The sequence below is a fragment of the Asterias rubens genome, chromosome 5 (genome assembly GCF_902459465.1).
Source record: "Asterias rubens chromosome 5, eAstRub1.3, whole genome shotgun sequence".
Lineage (NCBI taxonomy): Eukaryota > Metazoa > Echinodermata > Asteroidea > Forcipulatida > Asteriidae > Asterias > Asterias rubens.
Window position 1 is genome coordinate 6,502,081 of NC_047066.1, and position 18,500 is coordinate 6,520,580.

At 36.5% G+C, this 18,500-nt stretch overlaps 1 protein-coding gene across 1 annotated transcript; it reads left to right on the plus strand.

Annotated features, from left to right (window-relative positions):
- The first annotated feature begins 14,817 nt into the window (after positions 1-14,817).
- Positions 14,818-17,803, plus strand: LOC117290104 (alpha-N-acetylgalactosamine-specific lectin-like). Its single transcript, XM_033771358.1, has 2 exons — positions 14,818-14,979; positions 17,417-17,803. The coding sequence occupies exons 1-2, from the start codon at positions 14,818-14,820 to the stop codon at positions 17,801-17,803; spliced, it is 549 nt and encodes a 182-aa protein (XP_033627249.1).
- The last annotated feature ends 697 nt before the right edge of the window (positions 17,804-18,500 follow it).

Consider the following 18,500-nt stretch of genomic DNA (forward strand, 5'->3'; position numbering starts at 1 on the left):
CATGATTGCATTGTTTCTCTTCGACTTGACAATCAGCAACACAACAACAGAAGTGTATAACTTTCAGTAAAACACAAAGCGATAAACCTCGAACGGACATCATCAGATGCAGCCATCAACAAAAGAAATATCTTTGACTAAAATACCATAGAGATTGGAGTTATCATCAACCACCAGTCATGTCACTTTGGTCTCTACTGTGTATAATTTGTGTCTTACTAAATCAAACTGTGCTGGTTGACTGTAGATGCTCAGGTAAAACATATTGTCCACCTTCATGGCTGGCATTTAAAGACAACTGTTATCTGTTGGTCAGAGAGACAAAAAACTACCAAGACGCTGAGCAACATTGCCAGAGCTCATCTTGTATCCATATTGGATGAGGAAGAGAATCAGTTTGTAGCTCATTCTGGTAATGATCTATGGATTGGCTACAATGATTTGGATGTAGAAGGAGTTTATACTTGGATAGATGGAAGCCTGTTGGTTATGAAGGATGGGCACCTGGCTTCCCAGTTGGCGATGCTTACGGGAATCAGGATTGTATAGTGACATACAAAAGAATGTGGAAAGAGTACTACTGTTCAGAAATTATATTTTCAATGTGCAAAATGCAAGGATACACTTTCTGAGGTAAGTTTTAGTAACAAATCCTAAACAAAAAATAACACCAAGTATTTATATACTGTTTGTACATTCCATAAAGTCAGTTCTTGGTCAGGATGCTGAGCCATGGATTGACTGCAATGATTTGGATGTAGACTCAGGATTGTATCTTGTTGGATGTGAAGTCACTATGAAAGGAATGCAGCGGTAACTGTTGGGAAATAGCATTATTCAGTGTGCAAGATGGAAAGGTAAACCTTGTGAGATTTTCTCCCTACACTAAATGTAAGTTGAGAATTGTTAAGTTCAGTTGGATTGAGCACAGGAAAAAGCTGTAATTTACATGAAAACAATTTAAAGGTATATTGTATGATTCTTAGGAAGAAACACTAAAGAAACAGTAAACTTGCGGGTACAACCTTATGTAAATCTCTTTTATGGGATTGTTGGCTCTGAAAAGAGCCGGTGTGGTCTTGACGTTTCGAACAGTATACTCTGCTCATCCTTAGGAGAAAGCTGGGTGATTCTTGTTTAGTCAAAGCTTATGAATCTAGTAATGAGTTTTTGGCATAAGCCCCCTAGCAACAGTTACTAGTTTTTGTTTAATCCCAGGCATTTGTTGCCAACTTGATAACACTTAAAAGTAAAAACACATTTTACTCCGCTTGCTTAGTGCAGCGCGTCCTGCACAAACCAATGCATAAAATGACAAATGTCTGTTCTTGAAAACTAAAATCTATCCCTTCCTGAAAACTAAAAAAAGAGTAGTCATTTTTGGCCCTGTGCCAGCGCTATGTAATACAATGTAAAAATTGGCAAATCTACAACAAATGCAAGTGTGGCTGTTCATGAAGAACAGAAGTGTAGTTAAAAAATATAACAATTTAGCATTGGACACTTGGGATAATGTCACTAATAACAACCCAAATAAGTAAACAAATTGTCTCTACATGAAATCAGAGACGAAGTGTGACTCCTTCACAGTGATGACATCTGTTTGACTACCTTCCAACTTATTTACAGGATTTTCTACGCCTCCACTTTGACTTTAATTATCTCATCTAAACACGATCCACAAAGGTTCTCTAGACTTCTCTAGAATTCAATCAAAAAGGTTTCTAGAATTCAGGTGACAAGTAATCAATCCAATATTGTTTAGTAAGGCCAGGTGTAATGCAATATGTTCATGATACGCACCCACTATATTTTTGTTTACTTTTCATCACTAACCTGGTGATATTACTTAGACTGTAGTTTGGTTTGAGTTAAATCTCATCTAAACACGACCCAAAGAGATTTTCCATCATCAAGGGCACCCGTTAATCAATACACTTCTAGGAATCTAATTGCCGTTGCACGCGTGTGCATGATATCAATTACAAACCATAGAAATCAGCAACAGAAATGAAAGACCAGATTTTCAAAAATCTTTAAAATTTGTTTTTTAAACAGTCAGCTTCAGGATGCCACAGATGCCAGTCCTTTCAATTGTTGGATTAAAATCTGTAGCTGAGACTGGAAAAAACGTTTGAAGACCCTATTTTTACGTAATACTATGTACAGATAATTGTGTGTTTGGATGCTAAGTAAAGTTGTACTAGAGGCAGAAATTGCAGCCCTGAACCACCAGCCATGTCACTTTGGTCTCTACTGTGTATAATTTGTGTCTTACTAAATCAAACTGTGCTGGTTGACTGTAGATGCTCTGGTCAAACATATTGTCCACCTTCATGGCTGGCATTTAAAGACAACTGTTATCTGTTGGTCAGAGTGAGATATAACTACCAAGACGCTGAGCAACACTGCCAGAGTCTCTCTGAGAGAGGCAGACCAGCTCATCTTGTATCCATATTGGATGAGGAAGAAAATCAGTTTGTAGCTGATTCTGGTAGTGATCTATGGATTGGCTACAATGATTTGGATGTAGAAGGAGTTTATACTTGGATAGATGGAAGTCCTGTTGGTTATGAAGGATGGGCTCCTGGCTTCCCAGTTGGTGATGCTCGTGGGAATCAGGATTGTATAGTGACATACAAAAGACCAATGTGGAAGGAGTACTACTGTTCACAAATTATGTTTTCAATGTGCAAAATGCAAGGATACACTTTCTGAGGTAAGTTTTAGTCACAAATCCTAAACAAGAAATAACACTGAGTATTTATATACTGTTTGTGCATTCCATAAAGTCAGTTCTTGGTCAGGATGCTGAGCCATGGATTAACTACAGTGATTTTGATGTAGACTCAGGATTGTATCTTGTTGGATGACGAGTCACTATGGAAGGAATGCAATGGTAACTGTTGGAGAATAACATTATTCAGTGTAAAAGATGGAAAGGAAACTCATTCTGAGCATATAAACCTTGTGAGATTTTCTCCCTACGCTAAATGTGAGCTGAGAATTTTTTATTTTAGTTGGATTGAGGACAGGAAAAAAGCTGCAATTTACTGGAAAACAATTTAAAGGTATTACCGGTATGTGTGATTCTTAGGATGAACCACTAAATAAATAGTAAACTGGCGGGTACAACCTTGTGTAAATCTCTTTTATGGGATTGTTGGCTCTGAAAAGAGCCGGTGTGGTCTTGACGTTTCATACAGTAAACTCTGCTCGTCTTCAGGAGAAAGCTTGGTGATACTTGTTTAGTCAAAGCTTATGAATCTAGTAATGTGTTTTTGGCATAAGCCCCCTAGCAACACACACTATTTTTTTTGAAATCCCATAGATTTGTTGCCAACTTGATAACACTTATAAGTAATATCAATTCCAACCAAAGATAAATGAACTTGAAGTCATCATGGGTACCCAACAGACTTTTGATGTGTGGATGTCAAAAACTTAAAAGGGTTCAGTTCTTTGATTTGAGTTCAATGACTTCAGTGAACTTAAGCCCTCCCCTCAAATAATCCTACAACATTTTCTGTTACATTCAGACCAATTCATACTGGATGCGAATGTCAACAACAACTGAATCTTGAATGTGAAATTGGGATTTTCTTCCAAATGGGACTCCTCCGCAGTGATGACATCATTTCTGATTACTTTCAACTTATTTGCAGTTATGAAATAGATTAGGAAATGTTCATGGGGCATGAGGTTCTAGCGATTGATTGCAAATATTAAAAGCCAGATGAAAGGAATTATTAAGGGTTGAAATAATTATCAAAATTCCAGCAGTAATATACGTAAGGTTTAAGATATGCACCATGTCCTTACTGCCCTATATACCCTGCACGAGCCTAATGATTTTCTAAGCCTCCATTTTCACTTTAACTATCTCATCTTTTAAACACGATCCAGATTTTTTTCTTCTTCAAATCGCTTTGCGAGTAATCAATAAAAATAGATTGGGCATATCATGGGGGCTGCACGAGTTTGAATAATTAAGTCCAATAGAAATCAACCACCAAGACGTAGGAATGATTTACCTAAATCCTGTAACAAGAATAAAAGCAAGCTTGCCTCATATCTATTATTTATTTATTCATCTATTTATTTCGCTTTTTCGTGCTTTGTTTTCCATGTTTCTTCCTTTTTTGCTCGTGTTTAAGTTTGTCTGTTTTGATACTTCAATTTCTTTTTGATATTTTTTGCCACTTCTTGTAAGGACCCCAATGGAAATTAGCCTAAGACATTGGCTCTTTGGGGTTATCCTTGATAATTTTGTACAATCTTTTTTTCTAGTGTTGTATTCTGGTTTATCTCATTTCATTGTCGTTTCTCTCCTTGTTATGCATGTATTTTTGACATGTTCTTAATTGAAAAAAGAATCAATCAATCAATCAATCAATGCAGCTTGTGCTGTTATAATCTGCACAATCTGTAAGTTTACTGTCATCAGTAAAGCAGTTGGAAGGACGCTATATCTTGAATGCTAAAAACTAATTTTCCATTAAAATCTGGAGAAACAAAAAGACACTATTGTTGAGTGGGCGACAGACACAATGTACCTTCATACTTCTGTTTACAGAAATAAGAAGTTTGATCTCTGTAGGCACAAAAAAGGTTTTAGTTACAAATGAACCAAAAATAATAACAAAATTATAACAAAAATCCTGACCTACAGACTCTATCTTTAAACCGTGTACATTGCTCTTTTTCAGTGTGTTTTAATGAGAGTTGTAAAACACTACTACAACAAGGGGGAAAATCAACTCAAAATATACAAGACACTTTCTTCAAGCCATTTCGATTGCAAATTGTACGTGTTTTTTGAGATACAAATTATTGTATGGTACACCTACTTGCCTAATTGAAGCCTGAAATCAGTTGGCCTTGTATCTTCAGTATGTTGAAAACAAGTGCTGCACTGATGGCAAATTTTTATCAATATGCAGTGGAAACTATTTACAAAATCAGAACCATTTCTTAATCGATAATCTATAAATACCGCAGTAACTTGAAAAAGTAGCCATCTTGCAATGGACAAACACAAGAAACAGTTACCTTGGTTTCACTACTCTAACCAAACGTCGTAAAAAAATTTTGGGGAATAACGAATGCTAGTGCGACATGTCTGCACCAGGCACAATCAAGTAATACTTTGGGAACATGACTGCAAATTATTGTTTGCAGAATATTATTAATACTTCTTTATCTTATTAGGTGTTCGTGCATGCACGAACACCTATTGTTATTGCTCTGTTTTTTTTTTCTTCTCCATCTTCCTTCTTCTTCCCGTCAACTCTTATCTACAGCATAACTCAAGATTCAAGCCAAACTGAACCTTGAAACTCACCAGACAATTGAACCTCAATACGAAGACGGCACAGTTTTCATTACGTCATGATGACGTCATTAGGTGTCAAATTACAGGGTTTTTAAAGTTGAAAAGGGACCATTTTCGTTTTGCTGTATCTCAACGAATATGAAAGCTATGATGTTCAAAGTTTTTGCATCTGATAGACCAAGACTGGGGCAACATTTGAAAAGTTAAAGCCAAAATCGTACGACCTTAGCATCTGGGTCGTTACCCTGGGTCGAAGTTCACCTTCGGGTTTTTTTCGTCAAAAAACAACTTTCAAGCTTTTCTACGGAATAACTCAAGATTGAGATTGAATGGAATGTTGAAACTCAACAGATAGTTGAACCTCAGTATCAAGACAACACATACTTAATTACGTCATTATGACGTCATCGGGAATTGAATTACGTTAGATCAAAGTTTAATATTTGTAAAAATCATAACTCAAAAACTGTGAATCGGATTTTGACAATCTACACATCATCGGATAGATCATTAAAAGTTGGACAAATGCTTCACAGAACACGTAAAATATTTTTAATACTTCTAGTGTAAAACAAAATTTGAAAATTTCATAAAATCTTATCGTATTCATGTTTTTAAAACTACTGATCATTTCAACGTAATTTTTGTTTCAGATTGTAAAACAGCAATCCCGCTCAATCTTTTGCACAGAAATAACAAAATTTGGACCTTTACATCAGTCGAAAAGGGACGTCAAAGCACCTGTTGACCCACGCGTTTACCCCATTTTGATCAACAACGCACGCTATGTACGCTATGCAGTGCAAGCGCGGGCATTCCCAAAAGGGCTCTCTTTAGTCCAGCGAAAGAGGGCGCTGTAACGTTTTTAGTAACATCGAGCGCTGAGTGAATCGCGGTGAATCGCAGTAGTTGAGTAATAATGAACAACGTCTCGCACCAAAACTACAAGTAGGAATACATATGCATTGATGTTATAAGATACATTATACACGTTCAGATAGTCCATCACATAATTATAAAATGTTTACAAGTCATACATCAGCTGAAAGGTTTTAATGAACTAGTCAGGATCTACACAAATGAAATCAGTTTAAACTTGGCTTCTTGTTCAAACCAGAGGTTGAAAATAATTGGTCAAAGAAAAATAATTTCACAACCACACATTTGATTTTTTATATATTTATACGTCATTGGGTAGGTATGTAACAACTTAAGAAACGATACACAACATTGACTATTAAACCTTGACCTCCAGTTAAACAGGAAGATGCAGTTAATTATTTGAAAAAATATTACCCCAGAACCAGAAATTAGTTGTTTATTATCTGAACGTCGTCAGATAAGGCTTTGAAAAACATTACTAACGCTATAATTTGTGACCTGACAAAATTGTCTTCCGGTTCAAACCGGATGTTTAATATTTGAAAAAAATCATAACATCTGAACCATACATTGGATTTTTTCAATCTATGCATCATCTGAAAGGTCTTAATAGACTTATCACGTGCTATACAATATGCGACCCTGTTTGACCTTGACTTCCAGTTAAAGTTGGAAACTGATATATAATGTTTGAAAAATTAAAAAATCCTAAACCACATGATTTGATTTTTATCATCTATACGTCAAAAGAAAGAACTCAAAAGACATCACCAACGCTACCAAGTGTGACCTCATTTGACAGTACCTTCCGGTTCAAAACGGAAGTTGAAACTTTATATTTGAAAAAATCATAACTTCTAAACCAAATATTGGATTTTTACAACCCATCCATCAGTTAAAAGGTCTTAATAAACTTATCACGCGCTACATAAAAAGTAACCCCTATTTGACCTTTTATCCGATGCAAACCGGAAGTTGGTGTTTAATTTGTAAACAAATCATAACTCCTTAACCAGTCATTGGATTGATGAGGTAAATGTTGTCACCAATTCATTCACTCACTCACCACGAACACCTTGTTTTTGTAGTAAACAAAAACTGTACATGTACCTCTAGTTAATACTTGTTTTTTGAAACAAATGATGTGTTTAAAAGAGAGAACCCAACGGGAGTTGCAGCCATCAACCACCAGTCATGTCACTTTGGTCTCTACTGTGTATAATTTGTGTCTTACTAAATCAAACTGTGCTGGTTGACTGTAGATGCTCTGGTCAAACATATTGTCCACGTTTATGGCTGGCGTTTAAAGACAACTGTTATCTGTCAGTCAGAGAGACGAAAAACTACCATGCCAGTGTAAAAAATGGACAGGAAACTCCATCTGAGCCTGTAAACCTTGTGAGATTTTCTCCTTAATTGTTTATTTAAGTTGGATTGAGGACAGGAAAAAGTTGCAATTTGCATGAAACAAATTTAAAGGTTTGCTGTGTAATTCTTGTTTGCTCAAGTTTACTTACAAATGATTAGCAAGAGCTATTATGCATTAAGCCCGCTGGACATATTTATAAGCAAGAGGTATTATGCATTAAGCCTGCTGGCCATATTTATAAGTTTTTTTTATTAACAGGCATTTGTTGCTAACTTCAAACAATAACTAAAAATCTATATCCAACAAAAGATAAATATACTTTAAGTTGAAGTCATCATGGGTACCCAACAGACTTTTGATGTGTGGATGTCAAATACTTAAAAGGGTTAAATTCTTTTATTTGACTTCACAGATTTCAGTGAAATTAAGGACTCCGAAAGCAGTTTTCACAATAGACCGTATTGAATAACCCTTTTTTTGCTATGAAAGTCGCCATGTTGTAGGGTAAATCGTGCGCGTCCAAACACGTGCATAAAATAAGCACGCAGCGTGCAATATTCTTGGTTTGATTTATACGGCACATGCATGCACACACGCACGCCTGCACAGACGCCATGTTGTAGGACAGATATTTGAACGGTGACAGATACTTTATGATGCAAGTTCGTACTGGATGCAAATGTCAACAAGAATGTCAAGACTTAGAATTTGTTTCAATAATAATAATGAAATAATAAATTCTTAGATAAGTGCTATCAACAATAACCAAATTAATGCGCATTACAGTAGTGCCTTGGTCATTGGGCCAATAACATCCCTTTAATTCTTCCTCAGCTCCCTGGGGAGTAACCAGCTCTGAGCTGCCGTGGCGTTGCAAAGGCTATTTCATACACAATTTCAACCTCTACCCTCAACTGTGGTGACTCCTCAGCAGTTAAAAAATGTTATATTATTCGCAGCTTATGGTCCAAACACTATGGTCAAGTAGGGAAAATTTCATAAATTAAACTCTATTTACAGAGAGTGAAAATTCTCTTGACAGAAACATTTCCAGCACCATTTGCTAACTCGCTTGATAGTCGACGTTTTTACCTCAGTTAAAGGGACTGGACACAATTGATAATTGTCAAAGACCAGTAGTCTCACTTGATGTATCCCAACATATGCACAAATTAACAAACCTGTGAAAAATTTGGCTCAATTGGTCATCAAAGTTGCAAGTAAATAATAGTATAAGAAGAAAAAAAACACCCTCGTTGCACAAATTTTGTGGGCTTTCAGATGCATATTAAAAGACTTCAGCTGAAGTTAGGACAAGTTACTCGTCCTAACTCAAGATAGGATTAATCCTAGCGTTTGGTGAAATCGGCTGCTGTGCCCTTTAAAAGCAGGGCTTACTATTCAAAGCTGACCAAGTCCAACTGGTATAAACTCATTCACAACTTGAGGGTCTGATTACTGCAACTAATAATCTGTGCAATTGTATTGTTTTAAAAAGTTAATGTTTTTTTATTACATGCTTCAGTTCAAAAACATACATAAAATATGAGACAACTGTTGTTGTTGCACATTCATTGGTCTCGATTGTCTATTCCATGAGACTTAACATTTCTGTTAGACATTGGTATTGCAAGGTGAAGACGTAGCTAACTTAAAAGAACAAAAACGTGTTTGTTGTGTGGTCGTCATGGATACACAGCATGATGTAAACAATAAAAGTGAACAAGTAATTCCCAACCAAACAAAGATTGGTACTAACCTGCCCACCAAGTGTTTGCAACCCACCTCGTAACTATGACAACATGTTGACTTTCTAGGCCCCCATTTTGACTATAATACTGTAATAAATCTAAACACGATTCATTAAATTTCTTTTCAACTCAGTTGGCAGTTAATCAATAAAAATAGCTTGCACGTTCCAACTCAGTTGGCAGTTAATCAATAAAAATAGCTTGCACGTTTCAAGGTAGCTTCACAAGTGTCAATCAAACTACTTAAAATCCACAGAAATCGAATAGCAATATGAAAGACAGATTTGCCCAAATCCTGCAAAAAAAGCATAAACCGAGCTTGCCTCATATAATCAGTCATTTAGCGGTAAAGCGGTTGGAAGGACGCTATTTCATGAAGGCTTAGAACTAATTTAAATTAGAATCTGGAGAAACTTAGAGACGTACTAAGAAAGATACCTGTTATTAATGCATACAGCTTGCACTGAGAAAAGTGACTTCATTACTGTGGCCACAGAGAGGTTTGAGTAGCAGTCATCAACCACCAGTCATGTCACTTTGGTCTCTACTGTGTATAATTTGTGTCTTACTAAATCAAACTGTGCTGGTTGACTGTAGATGCTCTGGTAAAACATATTGTCCACCTTCATGGCTGGCATTTAAAGACAACTGTTATCTGTTGGTCAGAGTGAGATATAACTACCATGCCGCTAAGCAACATTGCCAGAGTCTATCTGAGAGAGGCAGACCAGCTCATCTTGTATCCATACTGGATGAGGAAGAGAATCAGTTTGTAGCTCAATTCACCGAGCCCGTTTCTAATAAAAAAATTCAGCTATGGATTGGCTACAATGATTTGGAGGTAGAAGGAGTTTATACTTGGATAGATGGAAGTCCCGCTGGTTATGAAAGCTGGAGATCTAGCTACCCAGATAAAGATAAATTGGGAAATCCGGATTGTATACTGACATTTGAAAAGCTGTGGAAGGATCTGGCCTGCTCTCTTGAAAGATACTCTGTATGTAAAATGGAAGGATACTCATTCTAAGGTTGTTAACCTGTCAATTGTACTCTTACACCAAAGGTAAATCTTCAGATTTTCATTAGATGTTCGGAGCAGAGCATAGCTCCGAACACCTTTTATTATTGTTCGTTTTTTAAAGTTTTTTTTAAGTGTTCGGAGCAGAGCACAGCTCCGGACACCTTTTGTTATTGATGTTATTGCATCATCGGAAAGGTCGTTAAAAACTCTGTAAACGCCTCCCAGACATGACCCCATTTTGATCTTGTCTTTCGGTTCAAAATCGAGGTTGAAAATTCAAAAATTCATGTATAAAGAACTACGAAACTCCCCCAATGGTTGCACGTAAAGATTTTATGTGTACATTGTATGCGATGCAGTCACGCGGTTTTTTGGTGTATGGGGACATGAGCATTATATATGCCTTCATTTGTGGCGCGGTGCCAAGTTCTGTGCCATTCGGCATATATGCATAGAGCTGGCTGGGCACATGGCAGAACGCTGCGAAAACGATTTACTCTCAATCTTCGGCGTCAAATTGTTCAAATTTTGCACTTCTGATGGCTTAGTGGTCAATGTGAATTGAAGACGAAGTTTCGCAGAGATGGCCACCTACTACAGCAGAAAAAGACGAACATTGGTCATGTTTTGATCAAACACCGAGAAGCAGAGACATGACAAGAACTAAAAAAAGCACACTTCCCAAACTCGTATGAATTTGAAACTTCGCACATAGTTAGATATGCATTAGGAGTGGAACACTGTTTTAGTTACGTCATGATGACGTCATCCATTCTTGAGTTATAAAAATTCAAAGTTTATTAATTCAAAAAATTACAACTTTTGATCTACATGATGGATTCTTACAATCGATGCATCATCGAAAAGGTCGTTACAAACTCCGTAAACGCCCCGCAGACATGACCCCATTTTTACCTTGTCTTCCGGTTCAAATTTGATTTTTTTTTTGTACATTTTCGTCAAAAATACATTATTTGTTTTGACTACGATCATACTGCGTTGATTACTATGATACTCGTCTGATCACTGAAGTTAAGCAGCATCGGGCCCGGTCAGTACTTGGATGGGAGACCGCTTGACACGTTAATGTTTTTTTTTCTTTTTCTTTTTTACTTACTTATTTTTTATTTTTAAATAGCTTCGTTTATAGTATGTTTTCAATAAACATTTCCCTTCCGGTTAGTTAGTCTCTTCTCCAGTTGTCATTTTTCACAAGTTCTTATGTCCTCAACCACAATAGCTATTTAGACAATCTATAGGCCTACATTATATGAAAGGGTTTTACCTACGTTGTCTGTTTTCAAGGCGTTTCAACATTCAACAAACATTTCTCTTCCGGTTAGTTAGTCTCTTCTCCAGTCGTCATTACTCATCACCTATTTCCTCAACCACAAAAGCTATTTTGACAATCTATACATCATATGAAAGGGCTTTACGTACTTCACAAAAATGGGTATGTTGGTGACCTTCTCTTGACCTTTTGGCCTGTCTAAACCGGAAGTGCATGTAAAATGCTTTGAATAGGCGTTACTTCTTGGAATTGTCGCTTTGTAAATTTCCACTAGGCTTGTATTTTTGTACCCCCCGATGCCGGATACCTTGTTTTTGTTATGACAAAAACTTAAGTCTAGTTTTGTTTTATTTTTCTTGTTTTTTCGGCTTTCTACGCTTACATAGCTAGCGCAGAAAATCAGCGCTTGCACGTAAGCGGAGAATGGTGATCGTAAGCGCATAATTCGGTGGTAAGCAAAGCCATGAAATTGGCCACTGGTTTGTTGACATTCTGCATACACCCTTTTCAATTATCTATTGCTCTTTTAGTTCAATTGATAGATATGCAATTCAATATGAAAATGAATAACCTCCCATAAGAGCTACATGTATCTTTTAGTTGTTTATGTAAAGCTGCTCATTAAGAGCATCACATACAATGTTGTAGCTTAGTCGACCGGTATCGAATGAAAATTAACAAACTCCATGTTGGTCAGAGTAGGATGTGACTCCTTCACAGTGATGACATCTGTTTGACTACCTTCCAACTTATTTACAGGATTTTCTACGCCTCCACTTTGACTTTAATTATCTCATCTAAACACGATCCACAAAGGTTCTCTAGACTTCTCTAGAATTCAATCAAAAAGGTTTCTAGAATTCAGGTGACAAGTAATCAATCCAATATTGTTTAGTAAGGCCAGGTGTAATGCAATATGTTCATGATACGCACCCACTATATTTTTGTTTACTTTTCATCACTAACCTGGTGATATTACTTAGACTGTAGTTTGGTTTGAGTTAAATCTCATCTAAACACGACCCAAAGAGATTTTCCATCATCAAGGGCACCCGTTAATCAATACACTTCTAGGAATCTAATTGCCGTTGCACGCGTGTGCATGATATCAATTACAAACCATAGAAATTAGCAACAGAAATGAAAGACCAGATTTTCAAAAATCTTTAAAATTTTGTTTTTTAAACAGTCAGCTTCAGGATGCCACAGATGCCAGTCCTTTCAATTGTTGGATTAAAATCTGTAGCTGAGACTGGAAAAAACGTTTGAAGACCCTATTTTTACGTAATACTATGTACAGATAATTGTGTGTTTGGATGCTAAGTAAAGTTGTACTAGAGGCAGAAATTGCAGCCCTGAACCACCAGCCATGTCACTTTGGTCTCTAGTGTGTATAATTTGTGTCTTACTAAATCAAACTGTGCTGGTTGACTGTAGATGCTCTGGTCAAACATATTGTCCACCTTCATGGCTGGCATTTAAAGACAACTGTTATCTGTTGGTCAGAGAGACGAAAAACTACCAAGACGCTGAGCAACACTGTCAGAGTCTCTCTGAGAGAGGCAGACCAGCTCATCTTGTATCCATACTGGATGAGGAAGAGAATCAGTTTGTAGCTGATTCTGGTAGTGATCTATGGATTGGCTACAATGATTTGGATGTAGAAGGAGTTTATACTTAAATAGATGGAAGTCCTGTCGGTTATGAAGGATGGGCTCCTGGCTTCCCAGTTGGCGATGCTTACGGGAATCAGGATTGTATAGTGACATACAAAAGAATGTGGAAAGAGTACTACTGTTCAGAAATTATATTTTCAATGTGCAAAATGCAAGGATACACTTTCTGAGGTAAGTTTTAGTAACAAATCCTAAACAAGAAATAACACCGAGTATTTATGACAAATGTCTGTTCTTAAAAACACAAATTTTTCTTGGTCACATAAATTATCCCTTCCTGAAAACTAAAAACTCAGAGTATTGTGTCCGCGCTTTGTAATCAATGTAAAAATTGGCAAATATACATGTACAATGTAAGTGTGGCTCTGAAAAGAGTTTAGTAAAATGGTCCTTGTGTAAGATGTTATTAATGTTAAACTTGGGTTAAAAAAAGAGACAATTTCCCAAAAGGTGTGATTATTTTAAGAATGTCCTCTTCGTGTAATCAGAGACGAAGCGCAACTCCTCCCTAGTGATGACATCTTTTTTTAAATACCTTCAACTTATTTACAGTATTTTCTTAGTCTCCAAATTGACTTTAATTATCTCATCTAAATACGATCCATAAAAGTTCTCTTGAATTCTCTGGAATTCAGTCAAAAAGTTCTCTAGAATTCTCTGGAATTCAGTCAAAAAGTTCTCTAGAATTCAGATAATTTAATTATCTCATCTAAGCACGATCCATTAAAGGTCCCTAGAATTCAGGTGACAAGTAATCAATACAAAGAGCTTAGGCGTTTTATGGGAGCTGCACCTGTGTGAATCAAACTAATTACATGTAAATGCCATCAAAATCAAACACCTTATATAGGACAGATTTGCCCAAATCCTGTAACAAGCATAAAACCGAGCCGCCTCATAATACCAGTCATTAAGCTTGATGGAATGCAGCTTGTAATGTTATACTCTGCACACTCTGTAAGATTACTGTCAGTAAAGCGGTTGGAAGGACGCTATTTCATGAAGGCTTAGAACTAATTTAAATTAGAATCTGGAGAAACTTAGAGACGTACTAAGTAAGATACCTGATATTAATGCATACAGCTTGCACTGAGAAAAGTAACTTCATTACTGTGGGCACAGAGTGGTTTGAGTTGCAATCATCAACCACCAGTTATGTCACTTTGGTCTCTACTGTGTATAATTTGTGTCTTACTAAATCAAACTGTGCTGGTTGACTGTAGATGCTCTGGTCAAACATATTGTCCACCTTCATGGCTGGCATTTAAAGACAACTGTTATCTGTTGGTCAGAGTAGGATATAACTACCATGCCGCTGAGCAACATTGCCAGAGTCTCTCTGAGAGAGGCAGACCAGCTCATCTTGTATCCATACTGGATGAGGAAGAGAATCAGTTTGTAGCTCAATACACAAAGTCAGTTCTTGGTCAGGAAAGGGCTCTATGGATTGGCTACAACGATATAGATGTCGAAGGAGTTTTTATTTGGATAGATGGAAGTCCTGTCGGTTATAAAAGCTGGGCGACTGGCTTTCCAGCTGGTTCTGCCTACGGGAATCAGGATTGTACAGCGACATACAACACAATGTGGACGGATGCCTGGTGCACAAACCCAACGTTCTCGATGTGCAAAATGCAAGGATACACTTTCTGAGGTAAGTTTTGGTAACAAATCCTTAAAAAGAAATAACACTGAGTATTTGTTCACTATTGGTACATTCCACAAAATCATTTCTTGGTCAGGATGCTGAGCCATGGATTGACTGCAATGATTTGGATGTAGACTCAGGATTGTATCTTGTTGAATGTAGAGTCACTAAGAAAGGAAAGCAATGGTACTGTTGGAAAATAACGTTCTTCAAAGGAAACTCCTTCTGAGCCTGTAAACCTTTCGAGATTTTCTCCCTAGACATAAATGTAAGTTGAGAATTGTTTAGTTCAGTTGGATTAAGGGCAGGAAAAAGCTGCAATTGCACGAAAAAAAATATTGCTGTGTAATTCTTGTTTGATCAAGTTTACTTACAAATAATAAGCAAGAGTTACATATGCATTAAGCCCGCTGGCCACATTTATAAGTTTTTTTTTATCAACAGCATTTGCTTACTTAAAATAATTAATAACTAATAATCTAAATCCAACAAAGGATAAATATACTTTAAGTTGAAGTCATCATGGGTACCCAACAGACTTATGATATGTGGATGTCAAATACTTTAATAAAAGGATTCAATTCTTTTATTGGAGTTAACAGATTTCAGTGAACTTAAGCCCTCCCCTCAAATAACTCTACAATATTTTCTGTTACATTCAGACCAATTCATACTGGATGCGAATGTCAACAAGAACTGAATCTTATATGTGAAGACTGAGATTTTCAGCAGAATTTGACATCTTTCTGTTTACTTTCAACTTATTTTCAGTTATGAAATAGATTGGGGTATGTTCATGGGGCATGAGGGTCTTGCGATTGATTTCAAATATTATATACAGCCAGATGAAAGGGTTTAAGGATTGAAATAATTACCCAAATGCCAGCAGTAATATAAGGTTTAGGGCTTTAGGCTATGCACCATGTCCTTACTGCCATATATACCCTTGCACGAGCCTAATGACTTTTTATGTCTCCATTTTGACTTCAATTATCTCATCTTAATACGATCCAGAAAAAAATTCTTTTTAAATTGCCTTGCGGGTAATCAATAAAAAGAGATTGGGCGTATGATTGGGGCTGCTCGAGTTTGCATTGAACTAATTAAGTCCAATAGAAATCAACCACCCAGACGTACATGTGGGACTGATTTGCCTAAATCCTGAAACAAGAATAAAAGCAAGCCCGCCTCATTTATATTATTTATTTATTTTGCTTTTTCTTGCTTTGTTTTCCATGTTTCTTCCTTTTGCTCTTGTCTAAGTATGTCTTTTTTGATACTTCGATTTCTTTTTGATATTTCTTGCCGTGTTTTTAAGGACCCAAATGGAAATAAGCCTAAAATATTGTTTGGGGGGGGGGGGGTTATCCTTGGATAATTTTGTGCAGATTTTTATTCTTCTGTTGTATTGTGGTTTATCATAAAATTATTTCATTGTCTTTTCTCTCATTGTTGTGTATGTGTTTTTGACATGCTTTTATCAGGATAAATTCAATCAATCAATCAATCAATTAACCAATCAATCAATCAATCAATCAATAAATCAGTCATTTAGCTTGATGGAATGCAGCTCGAGCTGTTATAATCTGCACACTCTGTAAGTTTACTGTCATCAGCAGTTGGAAGGACGCTATTTCTTAAATGCTCACAACTAATTTTCCATTTAGATCTGGAGAAACTAAAAGACATTATTATTGAGTGTGCGACAGACACAATGTACCTTCATACTACTGTCTACAAAGACCATATGTTTTGATCCCTGCAGGCACAAAGAGGTTTTAGTTGCAGTTCTGACCTACAGACCCTATCTTTAAACCCTGTACGCGGATCTTTTTCAGGGTGTTTAAATAAGAGTTGTAAAAGACAACTACATAAAAGGGAGAAAATCAACTCAAAATATACAAGACACTTTCTTCCAAGCCATTTCGTTTGCGAATTGTACGGATTTTTTGAGATACAAATTATTGTATGGTACACCTACTTGCCTATTTGAAGCCTGAAATCAGTTGGCCTTGTATCTTCAGGATGCTGAAAACAAGTGTCAAACTGATGGCAGATTTTAGCAATATGCAGTGGAAACTATTTACAAAATCAGAACCATTTCGTAATTAGTAATCTATATATACTGCAGTCACTTAAAAAAAGTAGCAATCTTGCAATGGACAAACAAAAGAAATAGTTACCTTGGTTTCACCACTCTAACCGAACGTCATCAATTTATTTGGGAAATAACGAATGGTAGTGTAACACGTCTGCACCAGGCACAACAAAGTAATACTTAAGGAACACGACTGCGAATTATTGTTTGCAGAATAATGTTAATACTTTTTTCTTGAAACAAATGATGTGTTAAAAGAGAGAACCCAACGGGTGTTGCAGCCATCAACCACCAGTCATGTCACTTTGGTCTCTACTGTGCATAATTTGTGTCTTACTAAATCAGACTGTGCTGGTTGACTGTAGATGCTCTGGTCAAACATATTGTCCACCTTCATGGCTGGCATTTAAAGACAACTGTTATCTGTTGGTCAGAGTAGGATATAACTACCATGCCGCTGAGCAACATTGCCAGAGTCTCTCTGAGAAAGGCAGACCAGCTCATCTTGTATCCATACTGGATGAGGAAGAAAATCAGTTTGTAGCTCAATCTGGTAATAATCTATGGATTGGCTACAATGATTTGGATGTAGAAGGAGTTTATACTTGGATAGATGGAAGTCCTGTTGGTTATGAAGGATGGGCTCCTGGCTTCCCAGTTGGTGATGCTCGTGGGAATCAGGATTGTATAGTGACGTACAAGAGAACAATGTGGAAGGAGTACAACTGTTAAAAAATTATGCCTTCAATGTGCAAGATGAAGGGCTACACGTTCTCAGGTCAACAGTCTTGTGAGAGCATGATCTTAAAGTTGCTACAGTAATTATGGAATCCATTTTAAGTTTCAAGTTTTAACTTGGCTGATACTTTAAATAATCACACCCAAGTAACAAAACAAATTTGTGACCCGCTACGTGAAAATGAGTCAGATGTTGGCAATTTCAAGGATCGAGTTATATGCATGGCTGGAAAGAACACACCAACAGCAGTAATTTGGTATATGTCTAAGCTTTGGGGTGTACCTAAGCTTTGGGGTGTACTTCGTTTGAAATTAGCCAATACATAATTTTTTCTAAAAAACAAATTACAAGTAGAGTGATGTTCTAAAATACTATTTAGCGCAAAAGGATACAAATAAGACATAAGTATGATCACAAAATTGTTGTATTCATAGCTTTATAGCCTAAAGGTAAGGTAAGTGTTCTCAAGGTTAACCATGCAAATACAGATCTTAAAAAGTAAAATAAAAATTTTCTTTTGTATTTTTATATATTTTTTTTCCACATTAAACTGTCCATTACTTAATAATGCATTGGGCAACATCTGACTCATTTTCACCTCGCGGGTCACATTTAGCAGTTAAAATAAATATGTACGATCCAACGACAAACAACTCAAAGTTTCTAATGAAAATTAAACATCTATTTTGT